Here is a 21,435-nt window from a genome sequence, read left to right on the forward strand (position 1 = left end):
GGGTCTCCCCTCCTAAAAGGAAGTGAGACATTCAGGGGAAGATGGTAATGCTTGTCTGGCTACTGCGGTATGTACTTTTTTTGTGAGGGTAGCATCAAACACAGGGGGGGAAAAAAACAAATTTATCCTCTTCAGTCCATTGAAGTGAGCCTAATGCCGTGAGACAAAAACACAATGATGTTTCTCACACAGCCGCCTTGCTTTTAAATTACTACACCCCCATCAAACAAAGAAAGACTTTAATCAAGGGAGTCAAATCCAGCCTTCAACAGCCCCTTCTCTGATGAATGCTTCAATCACTTTGTGTTTCAGGTGGAGTGAATTCAAAAAGAGGTTCAAGGGCTCTGTCAGGCGCACTATACGTGCAGAGTGGTTATCTCCTTCAGCAGCCAATCGCTAAAGCAGTAAGTTTGAATTAGTCTTCTATAGGATCCTAGATTTAGTAGTGCACTAAACAATTGACGTGAACTGGCTGGTTTAGTGCCCTTTGATGAGACTTCTACATGAATCTAGTAACTCTGTTTTGACTGCCATTATGTGACCTCAACAACTTTTTGAAGAATTACTTAAAAAAGGTGCTAAATCCCAAATTCAGAGCACGTCTTTGGCCTAAACACATTTTTCAACATGGCTACGGCTGAGCTGGTGGCCCAAAGACAACAGCACAGGCAAAAGGCTGACGGAGCAAACAGTTTAAACCTTAAGGGGGGACCAGAGGGTCTGCACTCGACGTATTAGCTTTAATTGCTGTATTGGTGCAGGGTAGAGCGGCCCAGGACCAAATGAATACACTATATCTTTACATAGCAAATGGTTGTTTGCTGCCGTATTAATGCTCTTAATAAGTTACAGAGAATCTTAAACAATTCATCACCAACGAAAATGTTTGCAGATACATTTTCTGTTCAGTTGTCACATTGATAAATGTGTTATGTTTAAGGTTTAAGCACTGACCATGAATCAGAGCGTCCATGGTTGGAGTCCAGAGAGGGTCCTCATGTCATTCTCAATCTCTCTAGAATATATTTTTATAATATATTTTTCACGAGTCCTGCTGTGGCATCAAAGTGCCTAAAACCTGCTCGAAAATGAGGCCCAATACACTTCTTAGTAGAGTTCACATTATATATATATATTTTGAAAAATAATGTGATAATGTGATAATGTTAAAATGTTCAGTATCTAGTAGTGTGACACGCTTTTTTGCACATACTGAAATGAATAATTTATTAATTCACATTTTACAGTCCACAATGAACCAACAATCTCACTTCATTAATTAAAAATGTCCATTAAATTAAAAATCCTTCCACCTGTGAAAAAGAATGATGCATCACAACTGCTCCATCAATTCACACATTTTCCTCAGTTTCTCTCCAAGTGAGATATCGATATTATTGATTAAAATCTAGTCTTATTTGTACTTTTGGTCTCCATTCACTTGTTGGCAGCCCGCCATCCGTCCCACTGCTAAATACAAGTTCAGTAGTTCATGTTGACCAAATGTGGTCCCGTCCAAGAACTGGACCAACTGAATGTCTTTCTGCTCAGGAACCTCCAGAGTCCTCCTATCACTTAGCTCAGTCTCCAGGGATTCCCACGTTATTAAGAGCAGATCATTCCTGCTCCTTCAAAGATTTCTCCAGGTCTGGCTTTCAGTGAAAAGCATAGAGCAGCAGGAGAATGGTGCAGACGCCGATCACTGAGCCGAGGATGAGGGAATCCCTTCTCTTCCGCAGGTTGATCCGCTGGATGAGATTGTTGATGGTTGGGAAACGGTCTAGGGGAATCAAAAGTTAAGGTAGACCAAAAATATTGAAATTCCTGAACAAAACAAGTTATTATTATTATTATTATTGATTAACAGGAGTGGATCAAATACTTTGTCTGTCGATGCCATGCAAAAAACATACACAAGTATGACATTTTGAAGATCGCAGGAACCCTCACAAATGTAAGGATTGCAATTGGGTTTCAAATGCAATAATTAATAATCAAGAGCGGAAATACTGTTAATTAGTATTAATTTGAATCAGTGTGAGTGTTGACTGAATTAACAATGTAACTGGTGAAACTCCCCCTGACAGAGGCAATACCTGGTGCATCCCTATAAATTGTCACAGATAATGTGGTCAAAGAAAAGCAATATGTGTGCATTGATTTCTGAATGACCAGTAGTGATTTCATACCAGGTCTCTTTCAGATTCCAATCTATCGTGTGCTTTATTCTATTTGGTTACACACCCACACACCAACACACACGCAGCATAAAGGATACTGGCCAGAGTGTTGACCCTGCTCTGTATGGATTTCAGGTAGCCCCGTTGGGAGGTCATGTTCTCCTTGGTTGCCATGGCAATACTAAAGAGACAAGAGAGAGACATTAAATGAGAAGTGACAATATGATGCATTTGGTTGTACTAATTAGTACTGTAAAGTGCCTTTGTACACGCCTTTGACAGCGGGTTATTTAAAATCGTCTTGATACTGGCCGTGGAAAATACAATCAAATACCCTTTCAATCAACGATATACGATGGCCAATCGGCACAAGCTTACGTCCTGTCATCTAAATTCAGTTCCTATAAACTGTTCAGTATCTTAAAGTAAATCTACATAGGTCAAGATTTCAAGTGTTTGGTTAGGAAAAGCAAACTAAATCCAATAAAAGACCGTTTCTTAGCATCAATTCTGTCATCCGAAAGTACATCAAACATTAAAGCCAATAATAGAAAATGGAGAGAACACATCTGTTGATTCTTATTTACACTTTTTTTTACGTGTTAAACCACTGTTAACAGCTACAACTCCAGCAAGACCACAACTGTAAATCAAATGAATCCAAATTAAGTATTCAATCAGATATTTTGCCTGGAGAAAAGGTAAACATGTTGTCACCTATTTGATTACTTTCTAATAAACAGTCACGCAGACTTAACATAATAGGATGTGAAACAACATGGGACTGTAACACAAAGTTTAATATCCTCCTGTGTAATGAATAAAAACGGGTATTTAAAGAATACACCACTAGGGCACGTCCGTTTCTTGTAGGCACGTCCATGCTACAAGAAAAGGAATTATTCTGGGGTGAAACACAAGTCATCCTATCACGTTCTCCTCCAGCTTTACGTGGCTGCTTTCAGTATGTGTGTGAGCTGCCTTGGCTTGTAGAAGGAAGGTATAGAGTTGCTGTGATATTGTAGCTCTCTTTCTCTCAAACGTGGGCATCAGCAACTCTCAGTACGGGAAAGTGCTGCTGGGCAGTAGGCTGCAAAGGTGTCAGGCCCCTTGTTTTCCCGCTGTGGCATCAGTTACACACAATAATCAATCAATCAGGCAGCTACTGAACCCACGTTTGAGCCCTTCACATACGAGGAAAAGAAATGAGCTCCCTAAAACCAAAATAATGACGTAAGTATAGTGTTAATATGCTCGTAAAACAGGTGGTACAACAATATTATGCAACTCTTGAACAGCAGGGTGACACCCAGTAAGCACTGGCCACAGGGGACCAACTCCTCCCATCGCGGAGTCACAGAGCCTCACAGGAGACGGTCATAACAAACTCAGTGAAATCACCACGGATGTTTACTCTTGGCTGGGAAAGCTGATGAGCTGCGCGCGCGTGTGGTGCGTGCGTGCGTGCGTGTGTGTGTGTGTGTGAGGTCACGACATCCCCCGACAGTCCGCAGTCTTGGCCTGGAGCAGTGTTTTGGGGATCATGTTCTCCTCAGTCAGGAAGAAACACTTTGCTGATTCTAGCAACCTCGACAAGTTCTTATATCAATGTTAACCAGCTCATGAGAATCTGGCCTGAAGGATGATTTATTTTCCAAACACTGTATGTGATCAGTCAGTGAAGGTTGTGATCCAATGGAGTGGTCTCAAGTTGGTTAGAACAACCCGTCAAGCCGAAGTCAATTATATTCATAGAAATCACAAATCAATAAATATACCTCGGTGGGTTAATGATCTGTATACATGCGCAACCTGCTATCCTAAGACAGAGGTCCATTCAGACAAGAAAAGCTCCACAAAAAATAACCTCTAACACAAAGAAAAAAAAAAAACACATGAAAGAATTCTGTATAAAAGCACAACTCAGCATTTGTTTTCAAGGTTGCAACGATATAGGTGGGTTTAAAAAAATAATTGTGGGCAGAAGCTCAGATGAGAGCCGTGGAAAACAATGTTATGGTTGGGAAAAATGGGCAATTACAGTAAGGAAAGAAAGTAAACAAAGGGGGGCCGATACAACACACAGCATCATACGACACTGCAGAGACGAAATCCACCAATCAGACGACTGTCATAGCCAGTACCCGGGTGAGCATAGTTTTACGTGATGCGGGGACTGTAAATGACGGCAATGGGGGGGAGAGGACCAAGAGAGGAGTAGAAAGCAGTCTGGAAGGAGGGAGGGTAAATCCTAAGCACCATATTTGTCATTTGTGCAGGTCTGCAGGGAGGGAAAGGAGCAGCGACCAGTGAGAGACGGATGGTAATTATAAATCAGTGAAGTGGGAGGAATTATTCTAGGCACGCCTCGGCCCTGTTCATGTCATGAAAAATGTGACCAGCAGTTGCTGCACTTCCAAGGCTTTGATGCTCATGAAACTCCCACAGCTGAATCATCAGTACCAACAATGAGCAACTACACTGCAAAGTCAATTGATTAAAGAAATCGAGGTCCAAGAAAAAATACACATAAAAGCTTTGGGGAGGAAGTCAGCCGTAACTCCTAAGGAGCACTATGGCAAGAAACATTTATTATTTGACCAAAAAAAATGCATTCAGCCATACATGATTCACTTTGGAATAATTCAGTGTCCATGGTCAGGTTTATGTCCTGGCTTCACCAATAAAACATTTTGAATTTGTTACAACTCTGGTTGGCAACTTTAGCTGTATAGTTAGTCTTTTCCATAACAATGGCTGAGCTTCATGGGAAACTTGAAGCTATATAACCATTGACCATATCATAAGACTTCATCATAATTAAATCATCCAGGAGTCACCTGTGTTTCTGGGTAAGGAACGTTAAGTTCATCATCAAAAATAAATATTATAATAAAATTGTACAGCTCTGTCAGCTCTTTTCTTTTTGATTTTCAGATAAAAAGGCTGATATGTCAAAAGGGTTCTGCTCACGTCTTTGTTTTTTGTCTTTTGTCGGGAGGCTGTATCCTACAGACTCAAAAAAATAAATAAAGAGTATCCTTTGATATACAGGTCCAACGGTTTATTCTAATTCCTTCTAAAATTTGGATAGGAAGACATTTTTATTTTTATTGGTAGAAATTATTAATTGCCTCACTCGGTTAGCATTTCTTCCATATGTTGGCTATTGAAGGATGAGGCACAACAAACAAGTCTACAGGTGTCCAGCCCAAGCTTACCAGGACCTGGTAGGCTTGACCTATCCAGACTATGTTAAGGTCCATTTTGGCTCACAAACTGATGATATTGAGTCACTTTCAGCAGGTAGATAAGACATGGAGAAGAGGGGGTGGGAGCTGTCACATTTGAAAATAAATGTCTTCCCATATGTGGAGGACATAAAGTAGGTCTTACCTTATTGTGTCATCCATCAGTCGGTCGGAACTACAGACAAAGAGAAGGAGAGGGGATCGGGAAGAAAAAGATAAAGACACTGATCAGTTATTGACATGAGGCAATCTAGCAAAACATAGAATGGTTATGAATAAATTAATTTCAATAAATACTAAATTCTGATTGTGTGACTTGGACAATAACAATGAACTGAATTAAATGTTTATGTTGTTTGGGACAGGATTCATTTTCTTCTCTCTGTAGCAATCTTGTCAACTCCCACATAGTGACTAACCGACCAGTCTGGCAGAACACAGTGTAATGTAATTAGAATCTTCCCACTGACATCAGTGTGGTCACGTCTCTTTGTGCACTCAACATTTGTGTCACATGTTTGCTTTTGTCCTTTCAGAGAATATTGGAAGGCACACACAAACCTTTTATGTTGTGTAAAACCGTTTTGTGTCTCAGGTTTCTCATAAACATTCATGCTCTTAGTGGTTTATTCCCTAATTTGAATCAATTTGGATATTGTTTCAGAGAACTAAGTGAAACCAAACAAACACAGCTGCAGGGATTGTATGTCATAGTTCAACATCCATTCAACCACTCCACATCCTCATTGTCCAGCTCCATATGTGGTTTCTGTTAAGCTCTTCTCTAAGCCTCCTTTTATTATCCAACCAAAGTTACAGGAAGAGAGGGAAGCACTCTTAAAGATTCCTACCTTTACCCACACCAAAGTCTTACCAAACCACAGTCATCTCAGACCAGGCACAATACCAGGAACCTGATCCTCAAGCAGCAAAATAGAATGAATTCCTCATTATTCTTTATCATTTACACCTATAAATTATTAATTCAGGGGAACCTGATCATCTCTAAAGAAAAGCAATTTTGTATTATTATTACAGAAGGAGCACTGCAAAGCTTATTCAGGTAGACCAAAGACGAAAGCATCATAACTGCAAAACCCAGCAAAAGCATTCAGGTGTTCTAACCAAATTCGATTGTGGAACATGGATGTGCAAACAGGACTGACTTCAACCAGTTAACGTTTAATTGTTGGGTTTAGTCGCTGTAATCCCAGGAGTGTTGCCTATAAGACTGGACACTGCACAGTCACAGTGTGGGCTGGAGAGCCTTTTGTTATTGGATCATAGCTCTGCACACAAGCAACAGTCTGCCATTTGGCACTAGTTTGATATATATCTTGGCTTTGTGACACTGAAATTGAATAATTTATAGGAATTGTCTCATTTGATGAAATGGGATGCAACTGGCACATAATTCAGAATGAAGGCTGACAGTTTGGCTCAAATGGATTGTGGGAGCAGGTGGGGGCAGCAAAGAATACAAAAGGGACTTGTAGTTGTGATGCAAAGAGCAGTGGAGTCTGTCATTTTAAAAATCTTTCCAACCCATAATGGTTATTTGATCATGAGGCACATAAAATAAAGCCATGGCCTCACAAAGGCTGTAGGTCTGAAATAGGAAAAAAAAAACGCCAACTTAAGAAGAATGTGGTTGGATGAAGGCCAGACAGCCACATGACACCTGTCTTCAATGATGGAAGAAAAAACATCATGGTGGACGGACAAACGACTGACAGAGATAAACAAACCTTTAACTGTCTGTTTGCCGACAGTTTTCCCCTCAACTATCATGACTTGAAGAGCAAAAGAGAGAGCGACTGTGAGCTGAGCTGAGCCTTGATTTATGAGGCTTTTCTATGCAACGATGAGATGGGGCAAAAGATTTATGCTTTAGTCCCCCCATCATCAAGCTGCAGCTGTAGTTGTTAGGTTGATTGTACCATCACATTCGTATATGTGGCCTTCTGGGATTTCAGTGCCAAGTGGGTTCCTTCCGTTTTCCCTGGACAGTGGCATATTGCTTAAGTCATTATATAGCTCATTAGCTTCAAACTAATTGCTTTTCCCAGACTGATGTATCCACCCACCCTTACCTCCATGTTCTCTTGCCATCTCATGCTATTCAAACACACAAACATAGAAACGTACAGACTGCTTACTGTTCACACGCATGCATCCATCCATCCACCAAAAATATATCTGCATTGCCTGTGTTATGCATAACTACAAAGATTAATAGATAATTAAAGTAATAACCAATTTGTTTTCTGTTGAGTCATCAATTATTTGACTATATATGTGATATTCTTAAGGGAATGCTTTGCAGCAACCTTATGAGAGTAATGCACTGTCGGGGTTGGCTTTTAAAGCAATGTGAGGCAACTAATACAATCAGCCAGGTAAACTGAAACATTAATTACTTTGCCTCGGAAACAGTCTAGCAAATCTTGGCGACTGATGCAGAAAGCAAACTGCATCAGCAAAGAGGTGGAGTGGCCACAAATCAAAGCTCAGAGCTAAATACTCAGCACAGCTTACACATTGTGGGATTCACAGAGATGATCCTTACAGTAACGCTGCCATTCACCAACTTTGGCCAATTAATATTGGACTTTTGTAAAATGAGAATGTCCAATAACTAGGGAAATGGGACTATTACTTTTTTCTTATTTGGACATACCAGTTTGAAAAACTCTGAAAATAGTTATATCACCTGTAGGCCTGTCAGGACAACTACTTTTGCTTGAAGATATGTTGTCACAGAAATAATTGCAACCAAAAATATTATCATAATTTTAGGACCATTTTATGCTCCTGATATAATGATAATACAACAGCATGATAATTTAGTAGTAAACCCTTTCAAGAGCAAGGAACTTCAAGAAATATTTAGATTATTTATTTATTTATTGAATTGTTTTACCTTAAATGGTCCTAATAGGCCTTTAAGCAAGAAAGAGAGACCAATTTGCCGCACTTCAAACCGAAAACATCGCTCTGTTTGACAGGATGTCCTTATCAGAGCGACCACTACCATTAGAGCACTTCCTACATGAACTTTTAATGGACCTTTCCTCCCTCCTTCTGGTTTATTCATGAACACTGACATTTATGGCAGAGAGAGATGGAAAAATAGATACAGAAGGATGGAGAACAGGACGAGGGATGCACCGATACCGGATCAGATATATATATATATATATATATATATATAATATATATATATACTCAAATAGCTGGGTCGGGTATCGGTGACAATAAAGCCGATCTATTCAATTCTATTATGTTTTTATATATACTGTATTCATTACGGTGACGGGATCTATTCAATTCTATTATGTTTTTATATATACTGTATTCATTACGGACGGGAATTTGAAATCCTGTCGAAGTTTTGACCCATTTGTTGCTGCATTAAAAAGGTTTACACTTGAATTGCAAATCCTGTTATATTTTATGATTTCTATTTATTATTATAAAGAAAATTTAGAATCAAAAAGGTTTCAGTAAATCTACATCTATGTATTTATTAAAGTTAAGCCAGACATTGCCTTACTTATATGACAATAAACTGGGAAACTTCTACACAGTGAGACAAACAGCTCTTTAATTTAACACTGATGTTGGATCGGTACTCGGTAACTGCCGATACCCAAAGCCCTGGTATCTGTATTGATATCAGGACTGAAAAAGTTGGATGGGTGAATCCCTAAACCAGAATTAACAGGCGAGAGAAATATCAACAACACTTGATTAACAGCATCAAGTTAAATTCATACCACAGGCTGCTGCTATCCACCTGGTATTATCTCATCACATTGTAGTTTTCGTGGTTGCCATGGTCACACTTTGAGCTGTGGCGGCGTGTTGAAAAAGTTGAACCATCATAAACTCTGAATACTGTGCCGAATAGCTGTGTGCGTCCGCCGCCCTGGCTGCCGCTGACAACCTTGGCGGCAGCTGCACGATGTCTGAAAGCACCTTTAGTGTCACTCTTATTTACCATCGTCTCCTGCAACAACAGCTTTTCAGACATAATGTATAGGGAGGTCTGACTGATGAAGAACTAAAGAGGAGGTTATCTTAAACATTTATCTGGGGATATCACTTATTAGATCCAGGCTGGCAAGCACTCCGTCCACCGCAGAAATTTGTAGATTAACTGGAAGAGACTTGTTTTCTTACTGTTTTTTCTTTGGAAAGTGATTAGTCTTAGCTGATCAGTTTGGCAATGCTGGTAGCATCACTTGCCAATATATAATAGACTCACACACACATACCCACACAATATACAATACCTCCTAGGCAGCCAATGCAAATTTATATTGATCATACGTTACATCATTCACCTCTTTGCCGCAGTTCACTTCACAGAATATTAACTGAATATTAAATAAATAAAACAATAAAGTATTTCTACATACAAACAGATGATATAAGTTATCATAAGAGACACAGTGTCAACACAAACAGGCTCAGGAAGCATGAGAGAGATAAAGAGCGTTTTAACTCAAATCTCTCGTCTAGTATCCGTGATCTGCCTTCAGTGAGACTTCAGACCATTTCTCTGGCCACTAACACATTTTAGTCCGTTTTCGCTTAAGACCCTCTTTCCTGTTTTATGGCTCTAATAGGATCAATCAAGCGTAACTCGATCCTCATCTCCAATCTCCTTCTTTCTCTCCCATCTTTGTCAATGGTCTGGGAAAGCCCTTTAATATGGGATGTGGTTGAATAAGATAATTGTATTAGCGTTTCCCTGATCAATTGTGCTGGATTGGCTCAGCGGCTTGGCTGCTGGGGATGCCAGTGGCTGCAGGAAGCTGAATACGGCTCAACACAATGTGTCACAAGCCAATCTGGTCCTCATTTCACTTCGCTATGATAGTTTCATCAGCAGTATTTAGTTTGGCTTTCTGCAGCCTATATTAATACATTTGAAAAGTGAGTGTCTTATCTTTATTAACTCTCTCAAGGTACACAGCAGACAGATTTTTTTTCAGGGTCATTCCCTCAGTGGCAGGACAGGAAGAATGACTCTCTCTCTCTCTCTGCTTCAGTACATGGATCCATTAAGGGATTCACTTGGGGCTTTCCTAGTACTGTCATAGTGAGTATAACAATGCCACTTGACACAATTTATGAGTGTGTATGTGAATCTTGAAAACCCTGTGGAGCTAAACTGATTGATTGCTACTGTAATTAAACTTCATTAATGAATACACTTAAGGAGTCTAGAGGTGGTAGCATTCTGCAAATACATCACTCTCTTGGAAACCTTTTTCCTCGCAGTCCTAAACCCACATGCAGGGTATCTGTCAATACAGAGCACTGATGTGACCAGTGGCCTCATTTTCTCAAATTTGTTGTAAAATGTGTAAACTGTGCTTAAAAATCACAAGTGTTTACAAAAAGAAATCTTAACTGCCATGTTATTGCAGGGTTATATTATCTATGCTATGTGGAAACAGGTAAAGCCTGTTTTGGAATGAAATAAAAGGTATTTTATGGGGGTGGGGAGGAGATATAAATGAGATATGATTCCTTTGAGAGGAAACACATATTAAGCCAAAGAGCCAATCAATCAGGCTGCTTTAAAGTAGCTTTGTTCAAACTATCAGATGGGATCCTCAAGCCTGGGCAATGTTAAAAGCTCTTCTGTGTATCATTACAGTGAGTGTGTGTGTGCGTGTGTGTGTGTGTGTGCCCTGCTGACATCCAATTTTACGTTCCACATAGGGTGCCTCTCACACTTCTTACACACAGGCACACGCGTACAGATTTCACAAACTTTGCCACGTCATGCAATTCTGCAGTGCTGGAGTCAGCCAAATCATAGTAGGACACTAATGAGGTTGCTGGCAGATCATAATGTACTGTTGTCAAATGTATGCCTAAACTTTTTCAGCTTTAAAAGATGCTAAGTTGTAGAAAATATGTTGGATTCGCTTATTCTGCATCGTGTGACAATAAAGTAAATCCCTTCTACAAATAAATCTAAACCTGACCCTTTTCTTCAACAGGACATTAAGTAAAACACAAAGTTTTCTGTCTCCACTAGCCAGGAAAGCACTCAAATTCTCTGTCCCGAATTATACAACGAACTCTAGTTTAATGAATGCAACATCGTGAAAAAGTGGCATCCTATCTGATGGAGAGTAAAGAGATAAAGTGCCAAGGGGTGACAGAGCTTAACAAAGCAAGCATCAGAAGCAGCAATGAGTTCCAGTGTTATTCCAGACAGCTGTGCTGCACTATAACGATGAGTTATCCAATCTTTGATTGCTGGGAAGCCGAGGCTATTGCTTCGCCAAGAACGGCTGTACAGCTCTGGAAAAATTGCAGCAATATTTTACTTTTTACTGCTGTGATTGATATACGAACACTTACTTATAAGTATCTTTAAAAACTCTGCTCTGAGTGTATTACAAAGTTGGGTTCTTGATTGCTTCAAATTTCTCAGATACAGCAAAGAAAGGTGAAGGGAACTTACTTTCTCAGATGCTCATGCTCCTTCAGAAACATCTCTGTTCTTCTGTTGTTGACCCCGGAGCCACTCTTGTAAGACCTGAAAAGGAATGCAGACAAAATGGTAAAAAAAAACAAAAAAACACTGTCGGTTTGAATAAGGTAACAAATTAAAAGAAAGTTATGCAACAATATTTGCTATTTGTGGTAGTGGGCCGTTACTTAAGCAAATTTCAATTGTTAAAGATATAAAGTAACTCAAACCCCAAATCAAATTTCGCTGAATATTTCATCAACGCTGTCTGCAACCCAGAGCACAAAGGAGAGACCGAACTACGGACACTCATGGTCAGCTGTATGATAAACTCAAACAGCATCAAGCAACTGCAGAACAGGCCAATGCTCTTCTAATACTGTGCATATATCACCAATTAAGATTTTAGATTTCATTAAGCATCTGAGTAAAATCACTGCAGTGAATATGACTTTATTTATGGTTTATTCCATAGGGACAGCTACAGCATACTATACACAGACAAACTGTCCACAGCTATCCGATGCGAGTATCAGAGCTCACTGGAGCAGATGAGTAGCCACGGTGACTGTCACACACCTTCTCCAGTCACCTGACTTGGCAAATCTTCACCACCTGCACTTAAGGATTGTGTAAATTAGCAAAGTCTGGAAATAAAGCCAGTGACAGCTCTCGTACGACCAATACATATCCTCATTATTAGTCCTGATCATAATGCCATAATAAAAACATAAGTAAATAAATTGTGTTTACCTATCAAACTTCCTTTTTTGTAAAAACGATAACCAGAGTGGTGGATACGATTGTTTTGGAAGCAATCAGTCCGATTGCTGTAAACAACAAAAAAACACGGTGAGACTTGTGATGTGTTACGTTGCACGATAGGTACTCTGGCGTAAATGGAAGAATTGGAAGTAAACGAGTGCTCTTCCTATCGGTAGTTGGCGTGATTTGATGTAAAGACCCACTGAGAAGCAGCACATTTCTATGCATAAACGTTCATAAATTGCTTTGCATTGACCATTTATGGTTGAATGTGCGCGTGTAGAGGACGGGGTGTGAGGCTGAACCAGCTGCACACTTTTAGAAAGGTTGATTTGGGATTTATAAAAAGGAAATAGCGCACTGGCAGCCGAACGCAAGGTTTTATGAATCTGAATTTTTTTTTGCATACATGCATTTTCTCCTTTGAACATACGCAAACATTTAGGGGTATATCCTACACACTGTTTTATTAATAAGACCTCTGCTCTGTGGAGTGTACAGCTTAAAGTGGCCCTATGGAAAGATACTCCAATATCCAGTGTGGTGCTTCCAAGCTCTTTCAGGGTTATCTCTGGACTCTGGCCTTTCTGATTAATGTCCTCCTTGCCTGCCGTGAGTATTGGTCCTATTGGCAGGTTTGTTACCGAGCCATCTTTTTTTTGTAATAATGGATTTAATGGTGCTTCTGGTGACACTTCTGCAAACAGGTGGACCTTATTTAACTAATGATGTGACTTCTGAAGGTAATTGGTAGCACCAGAACGTATTTCAGGGCTTCACAGAAAAAAAAGTGTTTTCACTTCAATTCACCAATTTTGATAGTTTTGTGTAGGTCCAATACATAAAATCCAAATTAAAAAAATAACATTTTAAATTCAGGTATTGCATCAAAATAGGAAAAATCTGTCAGTCTTTGTCTATACAAACTCTTTAAAGTCGACCATCCCACTGAACATTATGGACCTACTGGAAAATGGTGGTGTTCACCTTAATGGTGTGGTGGAGCCTTGCTGGTTCACACAAACTGCAAACAAATGCAGTCTAAAGCTCTTTATCTAACTAGCTCACTGGAGCTACTTGTTCTTTTACTATTCATTGCCATATTGAATCTGATCCATTGACATAGGCATATCCTTTGTTTCATTTTTCTTTTTTTTTTTACAAAAAGCAGTAGGCGCCAATACCACTGCATTTATTGCATTACAGTAAAAGCTCTCTTGTGGTTCACCAATGGAAAGCAGAAGCGGGAAATATTCGGTTTGCATTAGCTGTAACTTAACACAGCAAATTCTGCACCAGTAGAGCAGATTAGTAAACAGACTGTTAATGGTTGGTTGAAAGCAAGGACAGGGTGGAGGGAGTGGAACAAACCACTGTACATGACAAAGAAGCTTCTGCCATAAACAAAGCCGATCAACTGAATGGCCACGTATGTTGAGCGTATGAGTTTACTGCAACAACACAACTTGGAAGGGCAGAGATGGCCATCCTGTTCCTTTTGTTAATTCCCTGCTATGAAGAAGCAATTAAAATGCCCCCGCCAAAAAATAAAATCACAGCTCTGCATGCTACAACACTTAAAAATACTGTGGAGTGGTAAAAGGGCCAAAGCCAAGGAGCTGGCTGTCCTGACCTCCTCACATTGGCTATGTGAGAGACCGCTTATTCCATGCACATACTGATAGCATGATGAAGGAGTGTGCTCGATTACCAAGCTATCTGGCAGCAAAACAGTCAAAGTTAATGGATGGATTGTTATACCACTCACAGAGCAAACAAATCACGTCCATTCTCGTTTGCATCAGCCACTCAATGATAGCTGTAGTGTGAGCGGTTCAAGAACAAATGTGCCTACCTCATCCCCAGAGCGCCATCCAAAGCCGTTGAATGGAAATACTATATTCAGTGCACACACAGCACGCTCCATAATGGCTACCTTGACCACCCCGCCAGCAGAGCTGATGCCTTTGTGGGGCTAGAAATGCCCACACTGACAGCTAGCTTCATCACTCCAGCAAGTCTTTTTAAAGGGCACCGATGTAAATCAGGAAAGCTGTCATTGTTGTTGCTGACATTTAGAATCAAAGCAGACGAAGAGGGAGCAATAGGTCTGAGCTCAACTCTACTGTTATGAATGGTGCATCTGTTGTGTGTGTGTGTGTGTGTGTGTGTGTGTGTGTGTGTGTGTGTGTGTGTGTGTGTGTGTGTGTGAGAATATGTTTTGTTGACAGAGTCTGCAAGTATATAGAAAGATTCTGACACAGTATTCAACATGCCCTAGATCTCTACTGCCCTCTGCCTGACAAATGGTACAAAAGGCTCGGATGCAGCAGAAACGGCCATCACTGAATCAATGGCATGGACATTACCATCAAAACACCACTTAAACATCTTACAGTATACAGTTTGAGTTGTGTGACTACTAACACTTACACACAACATTGTGTTGTTATGATGACAGTTCTTAACTAGGCTGCTCTAGCCAAGAACAAAACTATGTCAGATTTCTCTTTTGTTTGATAAAATCACATCGTAATAAAATATTCTTGTAGTTTTTTGCAAAAGTGTCTTAGTGATATCAAGGTAGCTCTATATTTTATCAACAGATCAAGTCTTGATAAATAAAAGGCTATTCTTCCAGCTGTCCAGGGTAAACTGCTTATGCATATTCTCAAGTCCTAGCTTATCACTTTCCCATGCCCCACCTGCAGTTGTAATTCCCCTACCTGTAAGCGCAGACTGTTCTCTCATTAGCAGCCTCTGGGCACATTAGTCATCGTTAGCCTGAGCAATGGGTCAACAAGACTGGCTCATTTCTTTGCATTAGATTCATCAGCAGTGAGCCCATTAGTCAGGTCAGTGGCACGCCTTAGAAATGTGATTTAATGAGAAGATCGAGGGAACTGTTGCATGTAGTGCTGACCTCATGGGATGGATCTTACCGAGTAGATAAACAGTAAATGTAATTACTAATGTGCAGCGGGACTTCAAATTATAATTAGACAATAATGGCTTGGTGGTGCATTTATACAAGTAGTTTTAAAATAGGTCAACTTAAAGAATACAAGTACTTGTTGAAATAAGATAAGACAACAGAAACAATTATACTTTGTTCATTTACGTAAAAAGAAAGAAATCTAATTGAGGGAAAAAGTGATCTGTTCCTCCGCAACTCTGACAACATTAACACCATGATATCAATGGACCCTTTCTCACTATTATAATCAAACAAACAATAGCAGCATTAAGTAGTAAGCCAAACACTTCTGCATTATCTATAGAAAACATGAAGGCGGCCTCTTCAACTGTTGATGGCCTGTTATATATCCCCAAATCCAATGTATGCAAGTTAGTCTATGATTAGACTGGTATAACCTTTGCCAGTAAAAAAAAACAATGGGAAGAAAATAAATTAGTTACTAATATAAGAACTGACAATTGGTTCTGCGTGAGAAAGATATATGATATAAAGTGACTGTGAGGCCTACGGGACCTGGATGACTGTATAAGGCATTGGCAGACTATCTGCATACTACAGTAGATGGACTGAGAGGAATCAATGGGAATCCTGCAGTGCTCATCGTGTGCTCACTGCTGCGTCTCACAGATCAATAAGCCATTACAAAAAAAACAAAAAACCCACAAGAGTCAAGGTTTGTGGGAGCCTCCGTCTCATTTCAATACAATCACTCACAACTGAGCCAATCTGAGCAGAGGACACACTTTCTCAATACAAGGCCAAAGAGGCCATGAATCTTCTTAGGTTTTAATGGGCAACATTTTTCAAGAGCATGCCAAGTGGAAGTCAAGGTTCAACTATCCCTCTAAGGAATAAGGTTACAACATAAAAACACTGGGAATAATGCTTGGCAGTTTTTATTCCTCCACAGCCATTAAGATCAAACACAAGCAATGCATCACATGACAATATTATTTGTTTCATATGCAATATGACCAGATTCATGTGAGCGAAATAATCTGTGTGTGAGCGAAATAATCTGTGTGTTAGCTCCGACCCCCCCCTCATTTACTGTACCTTCAGCAGTCAATACAGTTAACGAGTTATCAATAGTTATCTGCATTGAAATTGGTTTTACAGCGCGAATAAACTACAGAGTCCATATTCCCATAACTTTGGACACATGCTGGTAAATTTTTTGCATGTTCAAATTTATCAAAGGTGGTGTGACTGGGTACTCACTCAATGTCTTTCCTGACAGAACCCAGAAGGTCTTCCTTTTCCCGGATGGCCACGAAGTTGCCTTTGGTTTTGTGGAATTCATGCGTGTAATCCTGTTTAGAAAAACAAATCAAAGTGAAAATGAGGAAGGGGTGGAGGAGGAACAAACACTGAACACCAAGAACACTAAATGAAAACACTGAGAAACTGAGTGTTGTACATAAAATAAAACATGTAAAGTAGAGTATATACAGTACATAAAATAGATGAGCAAGAACAAAAGAAAAAATAAAAATCTAAGATTGAGAGGGCAAACCTGTAGGATGTCTCTGTGTCTCTGAAGCGTGTGCATGAGTGCGGCATTGAGAGAAGCTGTGCCCGGGGTGTTGGTGTACTCTGCCATCTTGTCATTCACTGCAGTCAGCTGACAGAGAGATGGAAAAGTAAAGGATTGACAGATGGACCGGGAAGACATCAGGAAAACCAGGAGTTCCTTAGCTAAGGTAAAGGCTCACACAGAATCCCAATACAACATGGGGGACATAAACACGGTGACACACAAACAACATGTGTCAATTCAGGGATGATAACTTTATTTCAATATCTTTCATAATTTTCCAAATAGCCAAATGATACAAGACATAAGTGGGATAACTACATTGTACTTTTTTGAAATTACAATTACACAATATTATTATCAAAATGTAGCCATTGTTTTTTTACTAATATCTCTTGTAAATGTGTCTAACTATGAAGCTTAGCTGAATTGAGTTAAATACAATAAAGCACTTTTGGGTCCAATGCAAAACAAAGGGAAGAAGCAGAGCATGTAGTCTGCTCTTTCTTTTACGAAAGACAAGACCCTTGGCATAAATCCAGTGCTGTTCTTATGTCCTTTTGTTGGCCTTTCACGGGCCACTGGCCCATGAGAATTTACTTACTTTGGCGAGCAGCTGTTCGATCTCCACTGACATGGTGTCAAACATCCTGTCTTGGGTAGAGTTGTTTAGCAGTGGGGTAGTGTCTGACCTTGAGGAGGAAACCAAAGTGGAGAACTATTAGAAAGATGACTCAAAGTTTTTTTGTGTTGCTTTTTTTTGTTGTTTTATGTTGCAAAAGATTTTTGCAACATAAACATATCTAATATTTAGATATGCGACTTCACATATCTAAATATGACAAGACAAAATGTTAACTTTAGCACCAAAACTTGGAATTTAAGGAATAATGCTTGTGTGGTGAATCTTGTGCACTTTTGTTCAAACTTTGTTAAATGACATGAATTTGTGTCCAGTTGAAAATACACGTTGAATTTTAAATTACTCACTATTAACTCTAATAAGTAATGATCATGGAAATAATTGACCAACACAATCCACGTAGGCAATAACTTAGACATTCCTCAATAGACACAGATCTTAAGTGTGATTGATATTTTCTTAGATTATATTACATAGGTAGTTATGGATTTCTTAGCTGGTGATGGTTTAGTGAATGTCCTATGTATGGATGGATCAGCAGAATTGTACACTGACTGGTACGTGGGGCATCAAATCAGCCCCATTTGGCAACAAAAACCCTTTATATAGACTGTTTGTAGCCAGATTATTTTCAAGACTCAAAATTTAAGGTGTGCTGGATCTCAAATTTTCATCCCTTCAGAACGCAAGTAATGTCTAATTACTAAGAGAAACAAAAAGGAGAACTGGAAGTTTTACAATAATAAAATATCTGTAGAGAAGTTCTCCTTTACTTGCCTCCCTTCAACTAAAAATAGCTAGTGAACAACCCCCTTGGAGTTGGTATGGATTCAATGCATTGTTCATAGACACTTCCTTCCAGCAGCCAACCCTTTCCTGACATGGCAAGCCTCCACCCAAATATCCAGGGCCTCCGACAGCCACAACTACTAGGCCCGTTTTTGATAGTTTTAGAAATTCTCACTAAATCAAGGATATGTCCTACTATAGATTATCCCCCTCTTATTGGTTAAGTATTAAGCATTGATCCCTTCAACAACGCAAATGAGAAGGACTTAGAATTACTTAGAAATAAAACTAACTAAGTATTTTGATTATCAATTTATCAGACAGTTAATTAGTTGATTAACTTTGTATTTAAAAATGCCCCAAAAAATTGTGGGGAAAAAAATCCATCATTCTTTCCACAAACCGAAAGTGATATCTTAAAATAATTAGTTTTATCCAACTATGTATATACAATCCAACGATATTCAATTACCATCATATATGACAAAGAAAAGCAGCAAACCATTCAATTTGAAAGGCTAGAATCAGAAACGTTTGGGCATTTATACTTGAAAAATGACTGAAATGATGATTTGATTATTAAAACAGTTGCAGGTTCATTCTCAGTTGCCAACGTCACAATCAGGTCAAAATGTGTTCTTCTTGATCTACCTGTTTGTAGTAAACATCAGTTTGACTTGCTGCGTGTGTTTGGAGTAGCTAGTTACCTGTGTAATAACCAGATAAGCTACCTTTGCCTAAACGCTTGTTAGCGTCCCATCACCTGTATGAATGAGAACAATGCACGTGTGCTTCATGTGGCTGTTTGACTCTGCAGGTGAGGCGGATCTTACGTGTCTCCTCGACGTCCGTCCCTGGAGCTGCTGGAGCTGCTGTAGCTGGTGCACAGTTTACTGAAGGAGACCAGCTTCAGGTCGAGTTCATTCTCCAGCTGTCTGGCCTGCTTTCGCAGATCTGGAACAGACACACACACACACACACACACACACACACACACACACACACACACACAGAGAGAGAGAGAGAAACAAAATTAAAAATGATTTTAGTTTACTGCTGAAATGCAAAAGCAATGGCAGGTTTATGACAGCAGCACTTTTACACTGTGCAATACAATAGTTATAATAGTTTATGTCTGTATATATAAAGTTCAGTTACTGTGGATTCTTTACTGTTTTTTTATTGCTCATTTGCTTATTTATAATACTTATTTTTCATCTTGTTTTTTTACTATGTCTCTTGTTTGCACTATCCTCTATGCTGCTGTAATCCTGTAAATGTATACTAATAAAGGATGATCTTATCTTATCTTTTCCACTAGGACGTCAGTGACATGAACGCAGTAGCTAACTGTCATCGACCAAAGGGGAAAATAAAGAAACAAATGACCATCTAATGGGAGTGACAGCTGACACAACGGACTCTACATGTGTGTAGTTTATGAACCACTCATAGATAGAAGGTGAATAAGGTGGATTTACATGGCGATGTGCTAGCTAGCATGCTAGGAGCTCGTCGTTGCAGGGACACGTATGTGTTCATATCACGGGTACGAGCCCAACGCGCAGACAGGGGCCCTGGCAGGTTCATTGTTGGAGTGATGCATACCGTACTAGCTCTTGCTTTACGTTGTGTTTTCTCTTAAATCGAGTCAAATATTCGCTCCCTTACCTTCCCAGTAGTTGCTGCCTCCTATTCCTGCCATCTTTGTTGTCCAGTGACGTCACCGAGTTCCGGTCCGGGTGTTGTCACGTGTCAGAACCAGACGTTCTTCTCACAGGGAAAAAAAAAACACAATGCGAGGGTTTTTAACGCCCTCAGCTGAGCTTCTCAGGCAAACACACTACCCAAGATCCACCGGGCTCCTCACAGAGCGGCCAGCCGATATTGTGTAAACAGCGCCACCTAGAGGCCATTTTGGGATTATAAAATAAGATTCAATAAAATTGTGTTTGACTTTGAAGAAGCAGAGAAAGATATTGATATATCGTGCAGATAGATACTATGTTGTAGATCATATGTACAGTACCAGTCAAAAGTTTGGACACACCTTCTCATTCAACTACTTTGAAGAACCTAAAATATAAAACATATTCTGGTTTGTTGAGCATTTGTTTGTTTACCACTTAATTCCATATGTGTTCCTTCATAGTTTGGATGTCTTCAATATTAATCTACAATGTAGAAAAAAATAAAAATAAAGAAAAACCATTGAATGAGAAGGTGTGTCCAAACTTTTGACTGGTACTGTATACTGTATTATACATACTATAATGTATGTTACTTTGGTGTTTTTGTTCTGTCAAACCACTGCGAGAAAGGTTTAAGTAGTTACTATTGCATCATATAGCAGATTTTCAAAAGACCAAACAGTTGTTTACATTTGTTAATACACGTGGCACACACATGTCCTTTTTGGTCCAGTGAACAACATCAATATTTTATTGATTAATGTTGACAAATAACAGGATGTTAAAATGGTTCAACAGCTGGCAAACTTTTGTTTTACTTTACTTACACCATTTTTAAGCCTTCAAACTCAACCAGTTACCAGGTTATGTCAGATAAGTCCCTTAGGGTTCAGGGTTTAAGGCCTTAGGGGAGACATTGGGATCGAGGCCAACCCTGACTGCGATTAAATGACGACCTGATTGACCCTCTGAGCCACAGTGTCTTCCAACTCCCCAATTATTAAAAATAGCACAATGCAAAAGAAAAGCAAGAGAGGTTGTGAGGCGTTTCAATTAATTGTTTTTTTTGGAGTTTTTGTGCATTGTTAGCATGTCAT

At 39.5% G+C, this 21,435-nt stretch overlaps 1 protein-coding gene across 1 annotated transcript; it reads right to left on the reverse strand.

Moving 5' to 3' along the window:
- Positions 1-1,214: 1,214 nt before the first annotated feature.
- gosr1 (golgi SNAP receptor complex member 1) lies at positions 1,215-20,435 on the reverse strand. The gene is made up of 9 exons (XM_054620814.1): positions 20,319-20,435; positions 19,481-19,601; positions 17,820-17,907; positions 17,195-17,302; positions 16,900-16,991; positions 11,925-11,999; positions 5,577-5,606; positions 2,279-2,361; positions 1,215-1,780 (listed from the first exon to the last, which is right to left on the reverse strand). Exons 1-9 carry the CDS (start codon positions 20,350-20,352, stop codon positions 1,656-1,658), a joined length of 756 nt encoding a protein of 251 aa, XP_054476789.1. The 5' UTR covers positions 20,353-20,435; the 3' UTR covers positions 1,215-1,655.
- Positions 20,436-21,435: the final 1,000 nt, after the last annotated feature.

This window comes from Anoplopoma fimbria, chromosome 1, assembly GCF_027596085.1.
Source record: "Anoplopoma fimbria isolate UVic2021 breed Golden Eagle Sablefish chromosome 1, Afim_UVic_2022, whole genome shotgun sequence".
Classification (NCBI taxonomy): Eukaryota; Metazoa; Chordata; class Actinopteri; order Perciformes; family Anoplopomatidae; genus Anoplopoma; species Anoplopoma fimbria.

Excerpts from the sequence above, each read along its gene's own strand:
- gosr1 (XM_054620814.1), bottom strand. The coding sequence starts at position 20,352 with ATGGCAGGAATAGGAGGCAGCAACTACTGGGAAG. Across the intron at positions 17,303-17,819 it reads TCGAACAGCTGCTCGCCAAA|CTGACTGCAGTGAATGACAA; the intron begins GTAAGTAAATTC and ends TCTCTCTGTCAG. Across the intron at positions 12,000-16,899 it reads TCTGTCAGGAAAGACATTGA|GTCTTACAAGAGTGGCTCCG; the intron begins GTGAGTACCCAG and ends ATTCCTTTTCAG.